The sequence below is a fragment of the Caretta caretta genome, chromosome 16 (genome assembly GCF_965140235.1).
Source record: "Caretta caretta isolate rCarCar2 chromosome 16, rCarCar1.hap1, whole genome shotgun sequence".
Taxonomy (NCBI): domain Eukaryota; kingdom Metazoa; phylum Chordata; order Testudines; family Cheloniidae; genus Caretta; species Caretta caretta.
In genome coordinates, this window is record NC_134221.1 from 16493653 (window position 1) to 16517044 (window position 23392).

Genomic DNA, 23392 nt, shown 5'->3' on the forward strand with positions numbered 1-23392 from the left:
AAAATAATAACTCAAGGGATAGCTGGTGGGGTTTTCACTTTTTATAAACTTATAATTACTGAATAAAGTTACACTTGCTGAACAGCATCTGAACAGTTCTGCTGGAGGTACTGGATAATATGCAGTTCAAGAAAGTGGCCCCTTGGATCATTTAACAATCATGTAAGAATTATGTTCATGAAACTGTATTAATGCAATATGATGGTTCAAAGTTCAAATAAGCAGAACATCATAAAATTTAGAATTAAGATACCAAATCAGGCCACTGCATATTAAATAACAATATTTGTACCTATATGGCACATTTCATCCCAGCAAATTAATTAAGCCTCATTACCCCTAAGCGAGTTAGATAAGTATTATCCTCATTTTACAGAGGGGTAAGCTAAGGCATGGAGACGTTCTGACTTGTATAAGGTCACACAAACTCCTGACTCCCAATCATCTGTGCTAAATACTAGATAACAATCCCTTTGTATGCACTATGGCAGGGGTAGATAACCTATGGCACGCATGCCAAAGGCGGCACACGAACTGATTTTCAGTGGCACTCACACTGCCCGGGTCCTGGCCAGCTCCGCTGCTGGGCGGGGTACCGGCTGTCGGCCCCATGTCACTTGGGGTTCCGTCCACTGGCTCTGCTCAGCCAGCTGCTGGCCCCAGGTCCTGGCCACCAGTCCTGGGGGCTCCGCAGCTGGCCTGGGGTACTGGCTGCCAGCCCCTGCCAGCCAGGGTTCCATCCACCGGCCCTGCTCAGCCTGCTGCTGGCCCCAGGTCCCAACTCGGGGGGCTCCGCTGTTGGCCTGGGGTCCCAGCTGCTGGGCCGGGCTCTGCAGCCATCCCCAGCTGTGGCCCACTGGCCCTAGCCTGGGGCAGTGAGGGATTCAGACAGGGGAAAGAGAGAGCACAGCTTAGCACCCCCACCTTAAAAATTGTTCCAGTGCCACTGTGCTGGGATATTTTTAAGTCCTGATTTGCTGCTTACATCACTATCACACCATGTGGAACCGCACACGGCATTTGACTTTGAGATTAGAATCTACATGCAAGAACTGGAATCGGAATTTTCTGACAGATTTCAAGATTTCCAGCAATTTGACCCAATGCTTTCTTTTTTGACTAAACCTGAAAAGTTCAACGAAAGCGATTTTATTTCAGTGGATGGATGCTGAAGATTTCGAAATGCAGCTCATTCAGTTAAAATGCTAAGAATTGTAGGCATCAAAGATTGGAGATCTGCAGAGTGCACTTGAAGCTACCGAGAGAGATCATGAGGCTTCTATTCTGACCTGCTGGACGTCCCTGCCAGTAAAATTTAACTGTTTGAAGAAAATTGTGTTTGCAATGCTTTCAGCATTTGGATCCACAAACCTGTGTTGAACAGGTATTTTCACACATGAAATCTGTTCTCTGTCCCTCTCGGAGCCGGTTAACAACTGATCACTCAGAAGCCTGTGTGCAGCTTAAAGTATCCAAATACATGCCAGATATTGGAAAACTCAGCAAGGAAAAGCAAGGGCAAGGATCACACTAAACTGATAAGATCTGCATTTTAATTTAATTTTAAATGAAGCTTCTTAAACCTTTTAAAAACCTTATTTACTTTACATACAACAATAGTTTAGTTATATATTATAGACTTATAGAAAGAGACTTTCTAAAAACGTTAAAATGTATTACTGGCACGTGAAACCTTAAATTTGAGTCAATAAATGAAGACTCAGCACACTGCTTCTGAAAGGCTGCCAACCCCTGCACTATGGCGTGGTCTTTCAGTACATGATGATGGGCCTGTTTTATGGAAAATAAAATGCAAATTGTATATCTAGATGAAATATTAAAATATTAAATCAAACTTTAGTCTATTCTTATAAAGTTCAGAAAAGTGTATAGAAATATACAAAATATGAAGAATTTAAAGAGAAAGTGTAACCAACCAATTTTATTTTTGATTAGTCAAATGACAGTCATTACTGCATTAAAGAATAAAGCTTTTGTTAAAATTAATAAAATATTTTAAAAAAATAAAGATACAATGTAACATAATGGAATTAACATACTTCAAGGTACAGTAAGGTTTTACTAATTCTATCTATAGATTTAATTTTTTTATTATACAGATTTAAAAATAAGGTTTCTTATCTTTTTTTAATTTTATTAGATAATGTTTGTTAATTATTTGTAGTGTATTTTCAGAAGCATTTAAGTAAAATGATAATTGTTCAAAATAAAAAAATACAGGGGCCAGATCCCCAACTGGCATAATTTCAACATAGCTTCATGACTTCAGTGGAGCTACACCAATTTATACCTGCTAAAGATCTGGACTGAAAATGTTTTCCTTTAATGGCAATGAGCTTAAGGAATGTATGAGCCCTCTCTTGCAATCCATACAGCGAACTCACACTGAATTCATTGCAGGTTCTGAGCACGTAGCACTTACAGGATTGGGCCATGACTAGGACTAGTGTAAATGTAGGACTGGTCAAAAATTTTCTGTCGAAACAGTTTTGACAGAAGAGAGGGTTTTTCAACAATATTTTTTTTTTTTTTGCAAAAGGTGTCTACCTTCTGCAGAACAGTTTGAGTTTTTGTCAAAAAAATCAAAATCTAAAAATTATTTGTTTTCTGTCTAAAATTTTGGTTTGTTTTTTGACAAAAAGCCAAATTTTCCACAGCAATGTAGACAAATGTATTCTTTTGTTTTCATCAACATTTTTAATGACATTTTCTGATCTGTAATAACACAGGTAAGATCATTCAGTTCTTATTCACAAGAGTAATCTCACAGGATTGCTTTGCTGAGGGCCTGATCCAGCTCTCATTGAATTCTTTCAGTTGACTTCAGCAAGAGTTCAATTAAGTCCACAGGACTCGTCACATCAATATAGGAGGCAGGATCAGGCCTACTGCTGTCTTTTTTCCCTAAAACTTATTATTTCTGGTTATTATTGTAGGGTTTTGGGTGTTTAAAGCACACTAATGAAATCTGCTTAAATATTACTTGAAGGAGAAGAGCTGATCAGCTATGCAATTTTACATCACAATTCCAAAATATCTGCAGTTTTTCCAGTATTACATAATATTACACCATTATTACACATAATAAGACACTAAGAGTCTTCTTCCCATTTCAAAACCACTTTTCTTTTAAAAGCCTCCCAATACTGAGTAGACATCTGAAAGTGCAAAGTCATTATGCAAGACCCACTGATGCGATGGAGAATTCAGAGCACTACAGACTATTCACAGGAGTACCTCTGGTGTATAACACATGAAAAACTACTGATCTAAAGGGTATAAAAAATGATGACTAAAAAAAATGTTGGAGCTAGTTTGGCACAGGATATATGTTTTTATTGGTTAATATTTTTTTATTGCAAGATTTTCCAGCCCCCCCGCAAAAAGTTTGACATCCACAGTGATGGACTAACAGGGAAATTTTACGAGCGAGTAAGAAAGAAAGACAGCAAAAGATAAATGATCAAAAGGAGAGAAAGAGGGAATGGAGCAAAGTGCATATTTACTGAGAACTTACTGTTGACAATGCTGTATTTCTGAGCTATTAGTGCTGCCTGCAGGCTCTTCCCACTGCCTGGGGGTCCACAAAAGAGAATCCGTGGTGTAAAGGGGGCAGCTGATCGGCACCAGGTTTGGACATAGGTCAGAGCTAGAAAGATAACAGAAGGATAAGAAAGTTAGAAGCCTATAAAAAGAGTTAAAATCCATTTACTTTTGCTTTCTTAACAGAAACAATAATTGATGAATTTCTTTATTTATAACTATGACATTATCATCATTTATTTGTATTACATGAATTGAGATCAGGGCTCCAACATACCTGACATATTCTATCTGTAACTTACCATACTATGGTGACAGGCATTTTAGGAATCCTAGTATAGCTAAATTATACTTAGCACTTACATTGTGCCTTTCATCAGTGGATCTCAAAGCACTTTAAAGGAGAGATTCAATTACTAACTGCACTTTTACCATGCAATTTTTAACAGAAACCAGCTTTGCTTTTTAGCTACACTTACCATGCAAGCTGCAGGGGGATATCATTACATTTAATAGTTACGGTAGTTTCTAAACAAATAGATATGGTAATTATGAAAGAGGCAGGATATCAATTTGTCATGACACTTCCCCAGCTTCATATGTGATTAATGCCCCCCTATTTAGTATGTTTTAAATTTTTGTGGGACTAGTAAGTCATGACACAATATAGCATTGATGCCATATAATTACATAAAAAGAAAAGGAGTACTTGTGGCACCTTAGAGACTAACCAATTTATTTGAGCATGAGCTTTCGTGAGCCACAGCTCACTTCATACATGTGATTTTATTCTTGTGCACATAATTTTTGCATGAAGGGTAAAGACAACTTGATGTTCTCAGCCCAGCTCCACTCTCCCTGTTGGACACAGCTTAATTTTTGCTGATCTTGCTTTGTATTGGGTAGGAAACTATTAATTTTATATCAGTCTAGGGGCCCATCTCCTGGGAACTCTGAAAAGACCATAGACCTTGTAAAGAATAATTCAAATTGTTGCATTACAGTGATCCCAACTTTGCTGCAGTCCTAGAAGAAAAGTTGATAAGATAGGTCTGAAAGAAGGTACAGTAAGGTTTTGCTTGATAATGAAGATATTTTATCATCAGAATATTTGGAACACAGTCTGCCAATGCGTTGAGACCCTCAACTCCCATACTCCTTTCAGGATCAGGCCCTTGATGAACAAGACGAAGTAGATATACAATGTTGTTGTAGCCGTGTTGGTCCCAGGATATAAGAGAGGTAAGATATTACCTGTCCTACCTTGTCTCTCTAAAGAGAAATAGAAACATTTAAGCAAGACTCTAAATTTCCCATGTTACACAATACTGTATGGACTATGGAAGACACAACTGAATGTCTGAATGACTATTTCAGTCCAGACAACCTTAAATTCAAATAGATTCTATGACTCTCTGTGATACACACTATAATAGTCTAATAAAATGGGTACAAGAATCCAAATCTTAGACACTGATTTTCCCTTTAAGAGTAATCCCATATTTTAAACAAGTTCTCCTTCACTGCATTTGGCACTTTAAGGGATTGGTGCTTTAATCTAGCATTTTACGTGTTTTTGAGACACTAACGTATACTTGTTTAATGATCCCCCTTTGTGTCTGATTTCCAGATCCTTGTACCTCCTACTGTAGAAAAAAGTCAGAATAACACATTCCAGTTCTGACATTTCTAGCTCCTGAACTGGGAGTAGTTGCTAAGGAGCACTTGAATCATACTGAATCATAGTGCATGGGATACATTCCTTGCTCCCAAACCATGGTGAATGCTGTACAGCTGAGATCACTGAATATATTGGATGTGAGTCTGATCTCACACCAGAATAAATCAGAAGCAATTCCAATTAAGTCATTGGAGTTGCACTGGTGTCTAATTGGTGTGGGATCAGAACCAGACCCTCAGTTCCTAAAAATGTAATGAAGTTGCAATTTCTTGACTCCCTTTCTCACCCACATCTGTCATTAAACATACAAATCTTGAAAATCATAATCTGTCTATCACATAATTTATCCAAAAACAAATGTCAGCTAACCAAGGAGGGCTCTAGTTATTCTAAGCACTTTCCACAACCAGGGTATCCAAAAGCACAAACATTATTGGCAAACCATCCTGCTTACAAATGATGCTTAATTTGCAGTAAATAACCAAGTTAATTAGGAGTAATGATCCCCCAGACAGTCTCCACATCTAATTATTCCTTTAAAAAATATCTGGCTGCTTGATGCACTGCAGAAAAAGATCTAGAGAGGATTTTTTTTCATTCCAGTTTTCAATTTATCTCACTACATTATTAATTAATAATAATTAATATTCAGGCACTCAAATTTTTATTTACAATTCAATGCATGAATTATTTATGAATTATGATATGAACTTTTAAATTTAATTAAGTAATTTAGAGGTAATTAATGTGTAAATTCTGAATATAAACTTCCTAGTTGTTTATCTTAAAAGTGCAGCACTTGTCATTAAAAAAAGACCTTTTTGAGATGCAAAATTACAGGGCTATAATAGACCATCAACAGGCTGACAGATACAAAGTACATTATCACTTGGTCTTCCCGACAGTTTCCTCATTTTTTCATGAAGAATCGACATGCAATATCAGAATGCATCAAAGTAAAGTTGAACAAAAGCAAACAAAGCATTACCACATAGCAAACCTTTCAGTGCAGGCAACTTTTATATAATGAAATACAACCTGCCTTGAACGACCACTACTTGTTAATAGACTTGTGCAGGTAGTACCTGTACAAGAGACTAGCAGTGGTTCCAGTATGCGTACCAATATTGATACTGCAGGCTTTTATAACTGCAGCTCTAGGCTTCCCCATCACTTAGGAAATGATTCTGTAACCCTTACTCACATTCCATCCCCAATGGGACTACTCTTATGAGGAATTGCTATTCGTTGTGAGTAAGGGTTACAGAACCAAGACGACCTCCCATTCAACCATGCCTGTTCCAGCAAAGAAGCTGTCTGGAACAGCCCAAGCTCAGCAGGTTACAGGGAACACAATCAAATTAGAGGCAAATCAACACTGACTGATACAGGTGAGATCTTAGTCCTATAACTTGGCACACTTGTCTCTAAAGTTCGGGAGGACTTGTGGCACCTTAGAGACTAACAAATTTATTAGAACATAAGCTTTCGTGAGCTACACCGATGAAGTGAGCTTTAGCTCACGAAAGCTTACGCTCTATAAATTTGTTAGTCTCTAATGTGCCACAAGTCCTCCTTTTCTTTTTAGGGATACAGACTAACACGGCTGCTACTCTGAAACCTATCTAAAGTTTGGGAATCACTCTTTCAGATGAAAAAACAACAAGGAGTCCTTGTGGCACCTTAGAGACTAACAAATTTATTATAAAACCCACTGGCTAAAGCCCATGAAAGCTTATGCCCAAATAAATTTGTTAGTCTCCAAGATGCCAGAAGGACTCCTTGTTGTTTTTGCTGATACAGACTAACACGGCTACCTCTCTGAAATCTTTCAGATGAGAATTTGTCAGCTATCAAATTTCCTTCTAATTGTACATAATCGATATTTACCCTGGGAGAATACGTCTGCACAAGGTTGGTCGGCATTGATCAATTTTAATATTTGCTGATAGATCTGGAAAACTCTGGGAAAGTTTCTATGATATTCCAGCAGGTGCTTTGCAGTCTCCTGTTCAGATATGCCTTCTGCCTCCACCAAACGCTGTTGCACCAGAGGGTCGCTTGGCCAGTCAAAGGTGGTATGGTACACCTCTAGAAGTTAAACAGTAATTAGGACCCATTACGAAAAAGAATTTGATAGAACTTGTTCAGTTTGCAAAAAGGTTCCTCATCATAATCAAGGTCTAGATTGTACCAAGACCTTAGGTTGGGGCATAAGGAGAGGGGAAGCACAGTGATTCCTTCCTAACTACTACTGCATAGCTCCACAAAGAAGACAGATAGTGGCCGAGAGAACTAGCCAGCCATGTGACAATGCGGGGTAGGTATGTTTGTGTCCCTTAGTGCCCGCTACCACTACACACTGGGATCTCCAGAACAGATCTATGCCTATCTGGTAACATCAAGCCTTTAATTAAGAATACAAATAATACTTTGCACTTCCCTAGCACCTTCCACCTAATGATCAATAAACACTTTTTAAGCATTAAAATATTGATTCTTATAGCACAGCTGTAAGGTAGGATATTATCCCTGTTTTCCAAATGGGGAGATGGAGGTGCAGAATGGTTGCCCACGGTTACACGAGAAGTCTGTGGCAGAGCTGGGAACCGGACTTAAATTTCCTGGCTCCTACCCTGAACTTTAACCAAGGCCTTTGTAGAAAAGCAAATAAAAGCCATCTCTTTAATTCAGCATGTCCTCCCAGTGCTACTCCTGAAACAACTGACATGGATTCCTGTAGAACATTCAAAGCGTGCCACCTGCAACATTGCCATTTCCTGTTGGCTCTCCCACTTGGCATCACACACAGTGGAGGTTATCCAAAGGTGTTACTGCCTTTTATGGAGAGGCAGACATTCAAGGTCTATCAAAGATGCCATGGTAAACAGTAAAATTCTTATGGTGTAACTACACATTAGGGTGACCTGTGCTGTAATACAGCAGTGCTGCTTGCCGCAAAACAGGTCTTTACAAATACTTTCCCCACTAAATTGGTGCAGAAAATGATATAAGTTGAATTTAAAACAACATCTGATTCAGAATTACATTGCCTACTCACATCGTAAAGGGACAGCAGTAAAAATCAACTTTAAAAGCATCAACACTTCAGTGTCTCTTGGGTTGACACAAAAATGTTCTCCTGATGGGATCAGTAACAAAAGCACACTACACCTTTCGTGGATGGATCAATCCTTTTCCCAAGGTTCCTCTCAATAAGCACAGTGTCTGGAGCATACAGCACGACTAAGCATAGAAGAAACAGAATAGAAATGCATTTTCAGTTAGTTACTGATTTCATTTCTTGGAGATACTTCCAAGTGTGCTCTGCAAGTAAGGATGGATTGATGCAGTTCATCTACATTTAGCCATCTTCCCCATTTGTAGCATTTTTCCTTATTTGCCTGTATTTTACCTATGAACATTTGATTTTGGGGGAAAATTTTGGCCAAAACTATCAGTCAGGTGGCACTTTTAGGAAGAAATATATTGTGATAAATACATAGTTCAATTTAGTACATTCTGTGATGCAATAATCTTGCTTCTTTAATGGTCATTCACTTACTAAATTCAAAAAAAAAAAAAAGGAGTACTTGTGGCACCTTAGAGACTAACCAATTTATTTGAGCATGAGCTTTCGTGAGCTACAGCTCACTTCATCAGATGTTTACCGTGGAAACTGCAGCAGACTTTATATACACACAGAAATCATGAAACAATACCTCCTCCCACCCCACTGTCCTGCTGGTAATAGCTTATCTAAAGTGATCAACAGGTGGGCCATTTCCAGCACAAATCCAGGTTTTCTCACCCTCCACCCCCCTAATAACATCAGCCACACTATCAGAGGCTCGTTCACCTGCACATCCACCAATGTGATATATGCCATCATGTGCCAGCAATGCCCCTCTGCCATGTACATTGGTCAAACTGGACAGTCTCTACGTAAAAGAATAAATGGACACAAATCAGATGTCAAGAATTATAACATTCATAAACCAGTCGGAGAACACTTCAATCTCTCTGGTCACGCAATCACAGACATGAAGGTCGCTATCTTAAAACAAAAAAACTTCAAATCCAGACTCCAGCGAGAAACTGCTGAATTGGAATTCATTTGCAAATTGGATACTATTAATTTAGGCTTAAATAGAGACTGGGAGTGGCTAAGTCATTATGCAAGGTAGCCTGTTTCCTCTTGTTTTTTCCTACCCCCCCCCCCCAGATGTTCTGGTTTAACTTGGATTTAAACCTGGAGAATGGTCAGTTTAGATGAGCTATTACCAGCAGGAGAGTGAGTTTGTGTGTGTATGGGGGTGGGGGGGATGTGAGAAAACCTTGATCTATGCAGGAAATAGCCCGACTTGATTATGTAAAGAGTTGTCACTTTGGATGGGCTAGCACCAGCAGGAGAGTGAATTTGTGTGGGGGGGTGGAGGGTGAGAAAACCTGGATTTGTGCTGGAAATGGCCCACCTGTTGATCACTTTAGATAAGCTATTACCAGCAGGACAGTGGGGTGGGAGGAGGTATTGTTTCATGATTTCTGTGTGTATATAAAGTCTGCTGCAGTTTCCACGGTAAACATCTGATGAAGTGAGCTGTAGCTCACGAAAGCTCATGCTCAAATAAATTGGTTAGTCTCTAAGGTGCCACAAGTACTCCTTTTCTTTTTGCGAATACAGACTAACACGGCTGTTCCTCTGAAACCTGTTACTAAATTCAACTAATTTAGGCATGTGCATTCGATCTTGCAAAGTTCTTCTTCATTTATATTCTAATTAAGGGTGCTATTTTGTTCTTGATTATACCGATAAAATTGAGGAAAGAATTTGACCTTCAATACTGTTAGCTACCTTCAGAAATGACCATTTAAACACATGTACTACATACAAGTACTATCCAATATACATATTTTTCTAAACACTATCACAGTGATTCTGAATTCCTTTACTAACAGCGGAATTGTGTACAAATCAAATCCAAAGTAGCAAATTATCCTGTCTCTGCTGACTACAACTGGGGCTGGTTTATTACTCACACTTGAGCTGTGCAGTTTTTAAATCATATTCACAAGCCCCACCCTCACCCCAATTTTCATTTTTCTCATGTATTTTGGATAGGGCCCTATTTAATAATGACTTGGAAATGCAGACAGTCCGAAGGTGGGCAGGGCAGGTGCTAGGGTCTTGTCCTTTAAGGCCCTGCCACTATAGAATTATCTTTGCTTTGACTTACCCAAGATTCCACCTGTGGCATGAAAGGTCAGGCTTAAGACCTGGGTGTTTCCATTTCATTTTGTGTGTATTCAGTAAATTGTATTTATTATTCTATCATACAGAGGAATGGCTTGGGGGCTCTTTTAGATCCTTTTTGCTCCCAGGGATCAATTAAAGCAGAATCCTTGAGATTTGGGTCCTGAGGTCAGAGGAGGTTTAGACTCAATGGAGAGGCAGAGAGGCACAGCTGTTTGCAGTCACTTGCCAGAAGAGGCTTGAATTTTCTGGACTAGAGGAAGGTAGTGGGCTCCGAAGTGGTAAGAAGACAAAGGTTCATCTAGGTAAGGTGGGGTAAATAATTCAACAGACTGCCCCAAAGTTTCGGGGGGGGGGGATTTAGCCATTTTCTCCAGTCCAGTGACTGTTTCTGGTTTGCTCTGATCTCTTGGGCATGTTATACGCATTTAAGAAATACTGGTTTTAACATTTTAAGGTGTTTTTGTTTAGGTCAGTAGTGGCTTTCGCCTCTGGCACACAAAACAATCTTGTATTTCTTACCAACATGTCTCGGAGTGATGCCAGCTAACTGCAGCATCCATGCTTGGTCCCGGTTTTCAGGAAAGCCTTCCAAAATCCAACCCTATTGCACAAAAAACATGAAAGAATTATTGATCTAAACAGAGGGAATCTTAACAATTAAATCCTATGACTAAAAATCCCATTTGTTGAACACAGACTATCTGATTCTGATCTCATATCAGTGTAAATCAGGAATAAGTCATGCATTTAGACCAGGGCTTCCCAAATGTTTCCAGAAAATGTACCCATTTCCCAGACATTTGAATCTCCTTCTACCTCTCTGAAACACAGAGTTATCTCACCTGCTCAGACAAAAACAATTGTAACCTCATTTCATTCTTTCCTAGTGGACAAGTTCAACCTATGAAATATTTTTAGAAGAGATTTAGGATCATAATCTTATACTGACCCTAAAACAAGGGGAGGATTTGGATAATGAACATATTCAGAGTACTCATCCAAGAAATTGTTTAGTACAATCCATACAAACCTCTTAAATGAATGACTGATGAAGACTCTTCCAACACTGAGCTCATCTATGGAATATCATAATCACTTCCAGTGAGTGGAGGTAGTTATAAGTTTGATGTTTTGAAAGCTTGATAGTTTCAGTACTGGGCACTTTTGAGATTTTTGAGTGTCAAGAAGATTTAATTACATCTACAGATCACTGGAGACCCAATTCTGTAAGGCGTCAAGAGCACTTGATTCTCAGTCCATTCAAATCAATGGGATTTAAGGACATAGCACACACACACCTCCTCCAGGATTGAGCCCTTGGTAATATTGCTAGTTACATCAAGTTATTACCTCTTGAATATTTATCTGGATAAAGCCTGGATCCTTGGATCTGACTGAGATATGCTCAACACAGGACATGAGAAGGTGGAGAGGCAACTGGGGGCCAGTTCATACTCTGCATGTGTCAGAGCAGCCTCAGCACTGCTCTAGTTTATGGTGTAAATGCCAGGTGGGGATATTTGGGGTATACCATGTTCTTTCCAAGCGCACTGCCCCGACATAACCCTATATGGGGGTGGGGGTGGATTTTAGATGTTAGAACAGACTAGTTGTAAACCAGTCTGGAATTCCTCTTTGCTGGGGGGAATCTTCAGATGTCATTTTAGGGCAGCTTTACGGCCCCTTTATGCCAGCAGAGTTGTACAATGGGGTCATAGCATGGGCCAAGGTCTGGCTCTAAATGCCTAGTTCTTATTGCCTTGTGGTTCATCTTTTTTCTAGAAAGCTGATCTCTTAACATTTCTATAGGATACATAAAGTTAGGGTGCAGTGAGCTGGGGACTGGCTAAATGCAAACGAATTTATCCAGATTTATTTCTATTTTGCCATATTTTAGATCATTTATGTGATTAACTTTTTTCCTAATTTTGGATAGTTTAAAAAAATATTACATTTATGGAAGATTTTGGTACATGATAAACTGCAAATAAAGCCATCTTTCAGTTGACTGCACTTCCAATTCCTATTGAAGATTATATACCATCTTCCTCCTCACTCATTGTATGATTCATTAAGTTCACATAGTATTATAAATAATATAAATTAAACTTAAAGAGACACCACCAAAAATTAGCAGCAGATGTTAAAAAATAATTTCACATGTTAACACCATCATCTCAATTTATTACAACTGAAATAATTTCTTAAATCAAATGTACTTTTCACCACTTGAACTATTAGCACTCAGCTTGGGCAGTGAAATCAGACAGGTCAAATTATTATCCCCATTTATCAGACAGGAAAACTGAGGAACAGAGCAGTGAAGTGACTTGCTCAAGTTCAGACAGGGAATCAGAGGAGGTAACAGGAACCAGATCTCTTCACTTCTTGTCCTGTGCTTTAGCTGCAATATCATCCTTTCTCCTTTATTTAAGGTAGAATTCACACCCACATCCGCCCAAAGCCCAAGAAATCAGAATTGATGTGAACCATTAAGCAGGCATTAAGGAGATATAACATTTACACATCCCAATCTGCAGGCAGACCAGGGCATTGCAATGCAGTCCCTCTAAAGTGGTTACTCCAGCTTTCTGCAGAGGGTAGTCCACCCCTCCACAATACAGATGTGATGCCCCTTTGCCTGCACACAAAGTTTTGCCTCAAAATGGGACCTTGTACTCAGTACCAAAAATGAATTTCATCCAGCAGGGAGAAAAGCATCTCAATGACCTAGAGCATAAGATGTGTTCTACTGTGGATGTTTGGGAGAAAAGAAACTGACCATTTGCAGTGTTGAATATGTCGGAAAATGACATGCACTAATAACATCACCACAGTAAAATGGACACTTACATATTCTACTCGTGATTTATTTTTAAAGTTTCAATCTAAAAAACCTAAAAGGATACAAACAAATGTCTTCTTTCTTGAAAAAACAAAACAAAAGGCAAAAATACCCTCAAACAGCACAAACCCACCACTACAATTTTGAAATATTCAAAATTCAAAATATTCAAGCCACACCATGGATTAAAAAAAAGAGAAACTAAACAAATCTAAAGAGCAATGAGCACTGAAGAAAATATGCACTCTTTCATTATTTTCTTAAATTATACAGGAAAACTCATAGTAATGGAAACCTACTTCCCATAGCTAATGAAGCAACAGAGCAAAAGAAAGAAAATCCTTTTGCTCCCTTAAGTCCTTGTTATAGCCAGATAAGTGTTGGACTGAACGTCTTAAAAAAAGAAGCATTTACAGATCTATGAAATACCACAGGAGTGCTGCAGCATTACTCAATTTCTATGTGATGCAGTATCTGAAATCTACCTCTCTTATGTCTCCTGAGTCTAAATCTGCTAAACTTTGTCTAAATTTCTCTCTGTTAGTTGTTTAGCTGAACAAGTGCTTGTCACTGTACTCCCAATAACTTTCTGAGGTGGTAAGGAAGCTGAAAGAACATATCTTTGTATGAAAAAAGACATTTTAATACTGTATTGCATTAGCTAGCAATCATCGTCATCTCCCACATAAATCTGAAGCTCTGTCACTATGGGGTACAAAGATTTTAGAATTATTTCAGCTAAACATACCTCAGTGACTTTTGTAGGAGGAAATCCAGGCATTCTAATTACACAAGAAAATAGAGTAGACTACTTAAAATTCCCTAATTACTCCGATTTCACTCATATGCCATCCTGCAGTTATCTGAGGACAATAAAAAAAGACTCCAGTAACTGCAAGCCATATTTTGCCACTCCCAGTGTTTGCTTTATCAAATTAGGATGAACCACTGAATAAGGTCACACAGGTGCTAAAAAATCAGTTTTTCCCTTGAGAGTTACCAAGGAGAGAAAACAGAAATAGGTTCCACGGTGTTTTAGCAGTATGTTAGGATCCTAGGCATTGTAAATGTGATCTGTTCAGTCATACATGTGAAACTGAGTCCTGTACCCACAGTCGGCCAGATCCTAAGATGGTGTAAATGAGCATAACACCTCCGACATCAATACAGCTATGCCAATTTACACCAGTTGAGGACCTGACCCACTATCTCCATTCCTAGTTTAATATTCTTTGGAATCCAAACTAAACAACATATTACAAGCTTTCTGGTGCCAGGGCAGTTTAGAAGCATTACAGCTCAAAAGCAAATACTTGGCAATGAACAAAAGATAGAGGATGATCTTTTTAACAAGATGCAACACACTTTATAAGATTCACATACAATTATACAAATGCCAAAGTCCCTTAAAGCAGATCGCATACAATTTAATGGCTAAAAGTTTAAGGAAGAAATCATAGCTCAGTGAATAGCTGCGTGTAACAAATATATTTTAAGTCACTAAACAAATACATAATAAATAAACCCTATATAAATAGTTAGCTTTTTGGATCTTATTTCCAAGGTCTCTGAATTCTGAGGTACCAATAGTCCCTAATTAGAATATATTATCCATCTACTTGACACTTCAGTGAAATGTCTATTCTACCACAGAGTTGGAGCTTTGTTCAGAGCAGGTTTATTGATATTCTGATGCATTCCCTCTCCATACCCCCAGTGGCTTGGTTCTGTTTTATCACACATCAAAAAGGCCGTATGCTCAGGGCACCCCATGCACAGCTCAGAGCTGGAGGTCTGAACAGCTGCAAGTAGTATGGTATCACAGGAGGGACAAGCTCCAAGCAGATGTCACAAATAAAAAAAGAAAAAGACAGTAAAAAGGGAGTGTGGCTTGGGAACTAAGCAAGAAGTAGCAACATACAGCAGAGCAAGACCTGACTTAAAATATGCCTATCGTGCTTTATGCAAACACCGGTCTTTTCTGCCCTCCTGACTATCATTAAAGTGTAATTAGTAACTTCACTTGATAAGAATGTGTTTCTTTATGAAGCCATCTATTTTCTCTTCTTGATAACAATAACCTCCAGGCATCCAAGCATGGGCAGCACATCCTCACGTCTAGCCGTGAATAAAAGCTAGGATCCTGAGGATTCCATAATGCTTCATTCTGGGGCCATCATCTACTCCCCACAACTGGACCCTCAAATCCCCTCCAACTTAAAGACAGTGATAAATGCAGCATTCAGCTCTTGCCTTAAGGTCAGGTAAAGTGCTCCTTGGAGACCTATCTCACTGTGTAAATCAGCAGCAATGAGGTATTTGTACAGATATCACCTAACTCCTTCAAATTCAAGCAATCTGAAGCAGACAAAACCCAAGGTCATTCTCAAACATGGGTGTCCTTTGCTACAGTGCAGTATTGCTATCAACCTATCTGTGACTGACACCTTCCACCCAAATAATAGTTACACTGACACTCAGCTTTCTTTTGTTAGTGTTTGGCCTGAGCATCCTCAAAACTCATTACAAAAATAGAAAGCTATTTACACAGATAGGGTTAGAACGAGGCAAAGAGTGAAGAAATGCAGAAAATCAACACTCAATCACATTAGACTTGAGAAAGAATTCTCAGCCACAGGCCCACAGCTTTGGAATGCCCTTTCACAAAAGATTAGAAAGCCCACAAATCTTGTTGCCTTCAGAACAAAATGTCTCCACCATTGTTTTCCCACAACATTCAGATTTTTTAAAAATGTATTATATGCCCTTCCCTCCCATCCAAAGAAAGGAGAGGTAACCAAACAACAAAAAATTATCAATGAATATAGTCCCCTGTGGACCCAAGTCTGTTAGATACCGGGGCATGGAGTGCAGTATAAAATAGTGAGATAAGCAGACAGACTTAAAGGTGACATAATAATTCTTACAAGAATAGGAGCATCCAGACTGATGTAGGCTGCATGACCTTTACCGACTGAAACTCTCCCATGACCATACCTCTTGCCAATACAATGCACTGTCTCAGGCCTTTTGATGGCATCTCTATAAGCTTCGATTGTACAATCTTTTCTGCAGTGAACTACTCCTTTATTTATTCTGTACTGGGCCCATCCTCTTCCTCCATCCCTATGAACTAGGGGGAACAAGACCAAAGGGAATCGGGGAGGATACCTCTAGCAAAGATGCCACAATAATCACTATGCAGAGGGCAGTATATGTGACAGTATCTACTGACAAGCTGATTCCTGCAATTTGTCGGTATTAGGAGTGTGACACTAGACCCCATATTCTTCATAGAGATACTGTTATCTCCATTCTATGAATATGGCATAACTCAGATGTGTTTTATGCAAGATGGGTCTTTTGAGATATCATTGGAAAGATTATGATTTGCTGAATATGATTATCCTATCTGTATGCATGTATCGTTTATGTATCTGAACTTAGGAATATTGTCTATGTATCAGTTACAAAAGTGTTTGTACCTGGGGAACGCCCACAAGACAGAATGCAATCAGTCTGGATGGGCCATAGGGGAAAACAATAGGACTTTGAAGATGCTAATCTCCCACCTTTCTGAGAAGCTTCCTGGAATGCTACAAATGTCCTTAGACTCGTGGCTGATTTGACACTGCAGGGCCATGTGATCATGTCACCTGGTACTGGACTCCATCATAGAATACCTGTATTTTCAACTAAGAGGGGTGGGAATCCCACTGAAAGACAAAGTAAATCCCGCCATATGTAAATCCTATTTAAGACAGGGAAATGAGTTAATCAGGTTTCATTCTTCACTGAATCCCTGCCCAGGATGACTGCTGAAAACATCTTAGAAACAAGGACAAAAGTGGGGGAGGAAGAAGAGCTGAGCCCAGGCTGGAAAAGGTGTCTGGCCTATGAAAGAAATGCCTAAAACAACATTTAGGGTGAGAAATTACTATCTGTAACCAGTTTCTTTAGTATATTAAGCTTAGTTTGTGTGTTTGTTTTATTGGCTCAGTAATCTGCTTTGATTTGTTGGCTATCCTTTATAATCACTTAAAATCTATCTTTTTAAAATCTAATAAACTTAGTTTTGTTTTCTCTAAAACCAGTTTGTGGAATTCATAACTGGGAAGCAAAAAGCTGTGCATATCTTCCTCCACATTGAGGGAGGGGACGAATTTCATGAGCTTACACTGTATAGTTCTCTGTCCAGCGCAAGACAATACAATTTGGGGTTTACACTCCAGAGGGGGTGTGCACTTGAGTGCTAAGCAATTCCTTAGCTGAAGCCTTCCCATGCAGTGCTGATTTCAATGTCTGTGTCTTTCTGCAGCTGGAGCTGCACCTGTGTGTGTGCTGGAGGAGGCCTGAGGGCCTGGCTCAGCAGGACAGTGTAAGGAAGCCCAGGCTGGTGGAACAGGCAGCCTCAGGGATACTCCAGTACATCAGGTGGCACCCCAGACAGGGGTGAAACGGGGGCAACCCGTCACAAGGAGGACTAGAGGTTGGAGGAGGTCACACTTTGTCAATCTCTCTATTGGACAGGAAAGTCTTTTCCCAAGCATTTTGGTAGCCTCAGTACTGAATAAGAAGCCGTGTCCTGTTTAGACAAATAAATTAATGTTAATGGGTCAAATTCTCCCCTCTGTTACACTAACACAGTACACTATCAACTTGCATGGGGTTGCACAGATGAAACAGGAGGCAGGATTTGGCCCATGATTACATGATCTCATCCACCAAACAATAACCAAAGAAAGTTCCTGTAGCCAATGCAAGTGTGAGTTCATCACTTTTTACACCCAACCACCAGCAATCTTTTCTTTCACATCAATGAAAGCCTCTTCAACTCTCCCAAACTGCTTAGTATCAACAAGTAAAATACCCCAATTACTCAAGTTAATCACTGGCAAAGGCTAAGTTCCCAAATGATCTTGAGACTGGTACATAAGGTTCAACTGCCACTCTCTCAAAAAGCCATTCCTAAGGGTGCAAATTCACCACCGACCAACCTCTACACTAGACTTCTCCAGTTCTATAAATTCATTCCACAACATTACATCCCAACAGCACCAAGAATTAGGTAATAGCCAGTGGAGCTATAGACACCATGTACTAACCCTATAAGATGAAACATCCTCATATCAGCTTCACAGGTCCCTTGTTCTAACATAATGCCTGCAATAAGTTTTCTGTGTATGCTGTAAGACCTACCTGCCTGATCCCTTGCAGTCCTAACTACATTTGTGTTAGAGGAACACACACATACAATCTCAGCAGAGCTGTTGATCAATAAAATTGTACTCCTTAGAGGATGCCTGTGACATCTATAAACCTGTGAGTGTCAAAACAATGGCACAAAAAATTCTGTATTCCTACTGTCAGTGGGATGAAAGCTGTGCAATTAATGCCAGCCCAATGACACCACAAGGAGAAATAAAACAAACAGCTGGTGGTACTATGTTAGTCCAGCACACTGCTCCTGCAATCTAGTAACATCTTCCGTATAAAATACTGAATTGTGTTATGAGCAATATAGCATAAATCTATAGAAAGAATTCAAAAATCTACAGTCCACAATATTAATTGTATTAGATTTCACTTAAAAAGCGTAATAAAAATGCACTGATCCTCTTTTATATGGAAATTAAGCATGCGCAAGTAGAGGACATCCTTACGTTTAGTGGCTGTTGATTACTGCACCATTATACATTCTTTCTAGAGCCCAGTGAACTTATTCACATCTAACTCAACTAGTAGCAAGCACTCCCTTTTTGCTTAACTTGGCTTTTTTGGAGATGTCTGTAAGTTTTTATTGCCCCAAATGTCCCGTCACTGCAAGCACTGGTTCAGTTCTACTGGCAGTAACAACAATGGGAGTGACAGGGTTCCAGGCAGTTGCTGGCATTTTAAGCATCATGATGTCCTACTCAGAGCAGGTCTACATGCTTAAAATGTCAGCAGCTGGAAGTGCCTTTTCTTGACTCAAGCTCCGATCATTGCCACCACTAGTGGAGCTTAAACAGCATTAGCAACTGTGGAAAATATGGGGCAAAAAAGTGTAGTGTGCACAGGACCTTTGGAGAAGAGTGGAATTTGTCTGCATATTGAAGAATGTCGACACTTATCTTAATAGCACCACAATGAACATGTAAGAAACTCAGCAGTTAAAAACGTGTGTGCTTCAGCAAGAGAGAATATGGTTTCTGTGAGGGATGGGAGTACATTACAGAAGGTTTAGAAATACTCTGGTGCTTCTCAAAAACTCCTAAACTGAAGAATTATTCACCAGTAAACAGAATCTGCTTTGAAGGCCTTGTCTGCACATAACCTCTTTCTCTAAAATTTCCCACCATTTCTACCACCAATCACCTCCACTACTGGTGACAACAATAGAAGCACTAATGTACACAATGTACCAGCAGCTATCATTTCAGTAGGTCTGCTCTGACCATGGTTAAAAAACATGCTTTTAAAAATGCTAGTGGCAGACTGTAACCTTGTCTACGCTAGCGACCCCATTGCTTCCACCAGCAGTGGAGTTCCACCAGTGGTAGTTATGGTGGCAAATCTGAGTAAAAATAAAAACCTAGCATAGACACTCCTTTCTTTGATAATGCAAGGACAGTATGTCTAGTGGTTAGCAGTCAGAACTCCTGGGTTTCATTCTGGGCTTTGCTGTGTTTTGTAATTATTTTTATTTCAGTGGGTTTGGCCTCTGAGAACAAGCAAGCAGTTCCATCTAGCACTTTATAGCCATCAGGTGTCTTACCTCCCAGTCTTCTGGTCTAGCCATTAAATCATACTCCCTGCCTTCTAAGTGAGAATTGTGTCACTATTATTAGGGGGCATGATAAGCATGCTGATTTTACTCAACTAGAGAAATATTAAAATGTTCATATCCAATTGTGAGGGCAACAATCGTACAATAAACTGAATCATTCCTTGCCATAGAATTGCCACAGATCTTTGACAGTCTCATAGCACTACCTCGATGTAAAATTTTGGTTGTTTCTATTGCCCCATTCTGCTCGGTTTCAATTATACCCACAACTGACAATATTGGTTTCACTTGAGTTCAGCAGTTGCTAAACCACATATCACATAATTGTACAAGACTGTGTACTGTATAGTTGTGTTTTTAAACACATTCTACAGTTACACAGAAAGGCTTAATTCCAGAGTGTATTTAGTACATTTATGCAAATACAGTAAATACCACCAGATATTTGGCCTGAAGGGATAAACATCTATCACCATTTAAAAAAAAAAAAGGCAGATCATCTTAAAAAAAGCTCTAAGAGAAACTAGGCAGACCCAAATAATTCAAGCATAATGATTTGCAATGCATAAGTTTAATTCTACTTTGCAAATTCAAAATGAACAGATAAATTATGGATTAAGGCATACAGTATTTTGTACAGGAAAACTGACAACCACTTCCCAGACATTTAGGTTTTTTTCCCAATCTCTTTACTAATTTCTTTCTAACAATTCAAAATGATTGTTTCAAATCTCCCAGTGGTTGAGAGATGGAGAGTGTGCCAGGACATTCTAAAATGCAAAGAAAATAGGCCATTTAAAAAAGGAGGGGGAGGGGAAGTCTTATACATAATGAACTCAAAAGCTATTCCATAGTTTTTTCTGTCCTGGACTCATACCACTATACCATGAGGATTCAAAGGGGAAATAACAGCTAGATTTAGGGAAGGAGCATTAGCTTGAACTAATAAAGTTGTGCCTTTCATCATAGATGATGTAATTTAGATATCTGGGGCCTGATTCATCATTATACTACTCCAGTTTTATGCAGCTGTAACCCCATTGATTTCAAGGGAGGTACACTGGCATAAATCTGGATTAATGTAATGGTGAATCAGGTACTTGGTCTATGAATTTCCTTTTGTAAAGTTATGGTATATATTTGTTTGGGGTTTTTGAATACATGGTAACTTGGAAAAAAATCTTATTGAAATGTTACAAAGCATACCCTGATTTTTTGGATGACTCCAGTCTCCTTAGTAAATACATATTTAGCTAAATATATATTAAGGTATTTTAAAATAACTTTATTTGTAAAATATGTAGCAATAATTTAATAGATTCACAGATTCCAAGGGAAGAAGCAACCATTTTGCATCTAGTCTAACCTCATATAACAGGCCATAGAACTTCTCCAAAATAATTCCACTTGAACACCTTTTAGAAAAACATCCGATTTTGATTTAAAAATTGCCAATCATGGAGAATTCACAAGGACCCTTGATAAATTGTTCCAGTGGTTAATTATCCTCACTGTTAAAAATGTACGCCTTCTTTCCAGTCTGAATTTGTCTAGCTTCAACTTCCAGTCATTGGACTGTGTTATATCTTTATCCACTAGATTGAAAAGCGCTTTATTAAATATTTTTCCCCATATAGGAATTTACAGACTGTGATTTGTTTATTCCTTTGATGCCTTCTCTTTAGATTTGAATGAAATTACTTAAGGAGTAAGACACAACATAACGCAAATAATGGTACCACCGTTTGGCCTTTTGTGAACTGCAAATACGTAACCATAGTGTATTAATGCCGTTTTTTGCATTTGGTTTCCTTTTTGTTTTTGTTTTTTAATTTCCACCTTGTCATTTAAATGGTTGCATGTAAACTTTTAAGTTCAGATTTAATGGTGGTAATGGGTTGAGCAATGGGACAGTGCACACTTCAGCTGTTGCTCGGCTGGACAGCATTTTCTGCTACTGGACAGTACCACACCACTTATGTGGTCATAGCTATGTACTTGCAACAAAAATAGATAGAAGAGTTACACTACTTGTGCCACAAAATCTACAATCTTAAAGCACAAGGTAGTGGCCCAAGTATGTGGTGGCCCATGGTTTGGTCTCACCTGTGATGATGGGACCATGACATGTTACAATCTTATTCCAGCCCCGGATGTTTAAATGTGGTTGGTTTTGTAAAATAAACAAGGCCTCTATTTTTCCTCTTAAAACAAAAGCCTAGAATTTGCAGAACATTGCAAAATGCAGTACAAATCATGGAAACACTACAGATTCATGGGCTACATGACATTTTTGGCACCTGCAATTATCTGTTAAGGCTGTTTTAGGAGAGGATTTTTCAGTATTTCAATAGGACATTATCTCAACATTAGCTACTGTCTTGCTTTATGCAATGAACAAGCCAGGCAGTGATGTCAAAAAGGGACAAGGTTTTATTAAATGGCAAACCTCACAACATCCCTGTCATGGCAGGAATTGCCATCTGCAGGTGGGTAAACTGAGGCACAGTTCAGCTGATACACCACAGACTGCGTGAACCTAATGTAGACTGTGGTCTGTACAGTGCTTTTAGAAAAGTGCACCATATACTGCATAGTCTGTGTTATGGCATAATTCAAAAAGAGGCTTTATACCCAACAGACTGTTATGGCTCTAACAATCTTAATAATGGACTGATTATTGACTCAATAACCATAACAGCTTCTGCAGATCTAAAGGAAATACACAAGAGGGGGAAGGGCTTTCCTTTAGTCCAGATTCAAACCACTCAGTTTGCCCAGTATTAATCTACTTCAGAAGTTCCAGTTTAGGACACCCTCCTTACATTTATGCAAAGCCCACAGGAAAGAATTTCTTGCACCCATGGGCATATTCGAGCCTATTCATTTGCCCATTTCTGCAACCTAATAATTAACTTATTAATGATTACTGGGAAGAGTATATGTTCAAATACAGCATTTCTTAGCATGGAGGGGGAAAAAAAGATATGATGAGAAACAGAGGAGATTGAAATGAAATGATAAACATTAGGGCTCTTTCTCCCCACCTACAAGGGAAGTTAAAACTCTAAACCAATATATTGATTTTTACGTATTTTCTGTTTATCTGTTTTGTCCACTGTAACTGCCAGTTGCCCCAGGCAATCAACAAAGCTATGCTTGTTCAGCCTTTGATCATCTCACTGCTATACGATTAGCATATGCATACTCTCATCCTCCCCTTCATCCTGCTAGTAAAGCTCCAAACTCCCTCCACGGATGTTCAAGAAAGCAATC

General features: G+C 39.0%; 1 protein-coding gene across 3 annotated transcripts in view; it reads right to left on the minus strand.

The window, feature by feature from the left end:
- The window catches only part of AK8 (adenylate kinase 8), a 108818-nt gene that overhangs the window by 61630 nt on the left and 23796 nt on the right, over positions 1–23392 (minus strand). For 2 of the 3 annotated variants that reach the window (XM_048823065.2, XM_048823066.2), the window contains exons 6-9: positions 11022–11103; positions 8420–8491; positions 7136–7336; positions 3539–3670 (exon numbers count right to left, since the gene is read on the minus strand). In XM_048823065.2, the coding sequence (XP_048679022.1) occupies positions 3539–3670; positions 7136–7336; positions 8420–8491; positions 11022–11103 (487 nt within the window). The remainder of the gene's footprint in view (positions 1–3538; positions 3671–7135; positions 7337–8419; positions 8492–11021; positions 11104–23392) is intronic. The other variant, XM_048823067.2, reaches the window with a different exon arrangement.